The following is a 4,859-nucleotide window of genomic DNA, read 5'->3' as shown; positions in this document are numbered from 1 at the left end:
TGACATTGTTGGTCGTGCTTACCTTAATTAAATGTGACATTGTTGTTGTTGCGTTGCTACCCTTACATTAAATTGACATTCGGATTATTAAATGTGAAGTTGCGCTTGCTACCTTAATTAAATGTGACATGTGTCTTTCGCTACCTTAATTAAATGTGACATGTTGTTGTTGTCGTTGCTACCTTAATTAAATGTGACATGTTGTTGTTGCTACCTTAATTAAATGTGACATGTGTCGTTGCTACCTAATACAATGTGACATGTTGTCGTTGCTACCTTAATTAAATGTGACATGTTGTCGTTGCTACCTTAATTAAATGTGACATGTTGTCGTTGCTACCTTAATTAAATGTGACATGTTGTCGTTGCTATCTTAATTAAATGTGACATGTTGTCGTTGCTACCTTAATTAAATGTGACATGTTGTCGTTGCTACCTTAATTAAATGTACTGTTGTCGTTGCTACTTAATTAAATGTGACATGTTGTCGTTGCTCCTTAATTAAATGTGACATGTTGTCGTTGCTACTTAATTAAATGTGACATGTTGTCGTTGCTACCTTAATTAAATGTGACATGTTGTCGTTGCTACCTTAATTAAATGTGACATGTTGTCGTTGCTCCTTATTAAATGTGACATGTTGTCGTTGCTACCTTAATTAAATGTGACATTGTTGTCGTTGCTACCTTAATTAATGTGACATGTTGTTCGTTGCATCCTTAATTAAATGTGACATGTTGTCGTTTTGCTATCTTAATTAAATGTGACATGTGTTGTTCGTTGCTACCTTAATTAAATGTGACATGTATGTTTGGTTTGCTATCTTAATTAAATGTGACATGTTGTTCGTTGCTACCTTAATTAATAGTGACATGTTGTCGTTGCTACCTTATTAAATGTGACATTTGTTGTTGTCGTTGCTACCTTAATTAAATGTGACATGTTGTCGTTGGCTACCTTAATTAAATGTGACATGTTGTTTGCTTCACCTTAATTAAATGTGACATGTTGTCCTAGCTACCTTAATTAAATGTGACATGTTGTCGTTTGCTACCTTAATTAAATGTGACATGTTGTTGTTGCTACCTAATTAAATGTGACATGTTGTCGTTGCTACCTTAATTAAATGTGACATGTTTGTGCGTTGGCTTACCTTAATTAAATGTGACATGTTGTCGTTGCTACCTTAATTAAATGTGACATGTTTCGTTGCTACCTTAATTAATGTGACATGTTGTTGTTGCTCTTAATTAAATGTGACATGTTGTTGCTTGCTACCTTATTAATGTGACATGTTGTTGTTGTCGTTGCTACCTTAATTATGTGACAGTTGTTGTCGTTGCTACCTTAATTAAATGTGACATGTTGTTGTTGTGCTTGCTACCACTTAATTAAATGTGACATGTTGTTGTTGCTATCTAATTAAATGTGACATGTTGTTGTCGTTGCTACCTTAATTAAATGTGACACTGTTGTTGTTCTATCTTAATTAAATGTGAATGTTGTTGTTGCTACCTTAATTAAATGTGACATGTTGTCGTTGTTGTTGCTACCTTAATTAAATGTGACATGTTGTTGTTGTCGTTGCTACCTTAATTAAATGTGACATGTTTGTCGTTGTTGGTTGCTTACCTTAATTAAATGTGACATGTTGTTGTTGCTACCTTAATTAAGTTGACATGTTGTGTTGTTCTACCTTAATTAAATGTGACATGTTGTTGTTGCTTACCAATTAAATGTGACATGTTGTCGTTGCTACCTTAATTAAATGTGACATGTTGTCGTCTGTTGCTACCTTAATTAATGTGACATGTTGTCGTTGCTACCTTAATAAATGTGACATGTTGTTGTTGTCGTTGCTACCTATATTAAATGTGACATGTTGTTGTTGCTACCTTAATTAAATGTGACATGTTGTTGTTGCTACCTTAATTAAATGTGACATGTTGTCGTTGTGTTCTACCTTAATTAAATGTGACATGTTGTGTTTTGTTGCTACCTTAATTAATGTGACATTTGTCGTTGCTACCTTATTAAAGTGACATGTTGTCGTTGCTACCTTAATTAAATGTGACATGTTGTCGTTGTTTGTACCTTAATTAAATGTGACATTGTTGTTGTGTTGCTACCTTAATTATGTGACATGTTGTCGTTGCTACCTTAATTAAATTGGACATGTTGTCGTTGCTACCTTAATTAAATGTGACATGTTTGTCGTTGCTACCTTAATTAAATGTGACATGTTGTTGTTGCTATCTTATTAAATGTGACATGTTGTTGTTGCTACCTTAATTTAATGTGACATGTTGTCGTTGCTACCTTTTAAATGTGACATGTTGTTTTGTTGCTACCTTAATTAAATGTGACATGTTGTCGTGTTGCTATATAATTAAATGGTGACCTTGTGTTGCGTTGCTACCTTAATTAAATGTGACATGTTGTCTGTTGCTACCTTAATTAATGTGCATGTTTGTCGTTGCTACCTTAATTAAATGTGACATGTTGTCGTGCTACCTTAATTAAATGTGACAGGTTGTCGTTGCTACCTTAATTAAATGTGAACATGTTGTTGTTGTCGTGTACCTTAATTTAAATGTGACATGTGTCGTTGCTATCTATTAATGTGACATGTTGTCGTTGCTACCTTTAATTAAATGTGACATATGTTGTCGGTTGTACCTTTAATATGTGAATGTGTGTGTACTAAGTGCATGTTGTCCGTTGCTACCTTAATATTAATTAAATGTGACATGTTGTTGTTGTCGTTGCTACCTTAATTAAATGTGACATGTTGTTGTTGCTACCTTAATTAAATGTGACATGTTGTCGTTGCTACCTTAATTAAATGTGACATGTTGTCGTTGTTGTTGCTACCTTAATTAAATGTGACATGTTGTTGTTGTCGTTGCTACCTTAATTAAATGGACAAACTGTTTGTTGCTCATGGTAAGACCATCTGTAAATGTAAAATGTAACCGTTGTGTAGTCTTAACATTCTGTATACTCCCTTTTGTCCCATAGGGTAAAACATGTCCCACATTCACTCAAAACCCATCAAATAAAGCAGCTGAATTGAATTTTAAACACTACATCTATTTTGCATGAAGAAACAACTTGTTGTGACTATCTGGGGTTTTCACAATGCAGAAAGACTGCATTTAATCAGTGGACACCACTCGTTTTTATTACAACACAACTGTCATAATTGTTTTCTTTACTAAAGTAGAGGTTTATTATTATTATTATTGCTAAAGGTACTGCAGAGGTGTAAACATGATTTTTTTTAGCAAGAGATAACACTTGTATAGCCTAAGAAAGTAGTAGAAATGTGCAGAAAGAAGTTTGAATTAATTTTCTTGAAGGGAAACAATAACTATCATACACTTTTTTTGCAACATAGTGATATATTCGTATATATTGTACAATGAGGAATTCAACTACAAAATACTAGTCTTCTCCCATTTTTTAACCATTGCCCCGATCCACAAGGTGTCTTAACAACAACAATGCATAATAATAAAATAATATAATAGATACAAAACAATAATGTGAAGAAAATAAATCAATCAACTGTAATTAGCACATGTAGGACAGTATGCAAGTGTGTGTGCATTGACTTTGCAGATGTATTTCTCACATGTGCAGCACATAGTATTTGTTTTACAGTCCTTCTTTGGGGAGCAGAATTGGCATCTCCTCCTCTTGCCTACCCCAGCTGCAGCCTCAGGTGGATCAGGACAAGATTCAGCCCCCTGAACAGCTTTCACAAGCGCTGCAGAGGCTGCTGTGCGGGGGAGCCGCTCCCTTCTTTGAATGTGTGGGGTTATAAGTGCCTTTCCCAGCTGCTCCAGGAACACCTTCTTGTTCCGCTGATCAGGCATCCAGGTAGGGTTGATCTTGTTCTATATCACAAAGGTATTGTATGAGGACACATCAATGATGTTATGGAAGACGACCAGGGACCAGCGTGCAGTCATCCTCACGCCATTTGCACATACTGTATATAGACTTTTTTTCTATTGTGTTATTGACTGTACGCTTGTTTATTCCATGTGTAACTCTGTGTTGTTGTTTGTGTCGCACTGCTTTGCTTTATCTTGGCCAGGTCGCAATTGTAAATGAGAACTTGTTCTCAACTAGCCTACCTGGTTAAATAAAGGTGAAATAAAAAATTWAAAAATAAAAATCCTACTGCAGCTAGCTGTAAGTTCCAATCACCTTGTCCAGGTTGTCCACGCCTCCTTTGTTGTGGTTGTAGTCCAGGATGACGGCTGGCTTCTTGTCCTCACTATCACTGATCTCAGCCATTTTGTGCAGTGTGCTCAGGAGGACCACATTCTTGTTCCTCTTTAGGAGGTAAGAAACTAGAGTGGTGGTGGGGGTGATGGCAAACTTTGATGAGAAGGCCTCTCTCCCCCTTGTTGCGAGGAGTGCAGGGGGGAGCTCAGGCTTGTTCTTTCTAACTGTGCCAACCATGGTGATCTTCCTCTTCAGGAGCTGCTGGCTGAGTTCAATCAGTAGCACACATCATCTCAATTTCTCATTATGTGTGTGTGTGTGTGTGTGTGTTGTGTGTGTTGTGTGTTGTGTGTGTGTGTGTGTGTTGTGGGTGTGTGTGTGTGTGTGTGTGTGTGTGTGTGTGTGTGTGTGTGTGTGTGTGTGTGTGTGTGTGTGTGTGTGGTGTGTGTGTGTGTGTGTGTGTGTGTGTGTGTGTGTGTGTGTGTGTGTGTTGTGTGTGTAGTGTGTGTGTGTGTGTGTGTGTGTGTGTGTGTGTGTGTGTGTGTTGGGTGTGTGTGTGTGTGTGGGTGTTGGTTGGTGGTTGTGTGTGCGTGTGTGTGTGTGTGTGTCTGTGTTTTTTG

General features: G+C 36.9%; 1 protein-coding gene across 1 annotated transcript in view; it reads right to left on the bottom strand.

Annotated features, from left to right (window-relative positions):
- LOC112071347 (forkhead box protein O1-A-like) overlaps positions 1-4,308 on the bottom strand; it is a 39,124-nt gene extending 34,816 nt beyond the window's left edge. Inside the window, exons 1-2 of the mRNA XM_070439357.1 lie at positions 4,219-4,308; positions 3,834-3,902 (exon numbers count right to left, since the gene is read on the bottom strand). Of these exons, the coding sequence (XP_070295458.1) occupies positions 3,834-3,902; positions 4,219-4,308 (159 nt within the window). The remainder of the gene's footprint in view (positions 1-3,833; positions 3,903-4,218) is intronic.
- Positions 4,309-4,859: the final 551 nt, after the last annotated feature.

This window comes from Salvelinus sp. IW2-2015, unplaced genomic scaffold, assembly GCF_002910315.2.
Source record: "Salvelinus sp. IW2-2015 unplaced genomic scaffold, ASM291031v2 Un_scaffold1592, whole genome shotgun sequence".
NCBI classification, from domain to species: domain Eukaryota; kingdom Metazoa; phylum Chordata; class Actinopteri; order Salmoniformes; family Salmonidae; genus Salvelinus; species Salvelinus sp. IW2-2015.
Note: the sequence above shows the minus strand (reverse complement) of the source record. Positions and strands in the feature narration are given on the sequence as shown.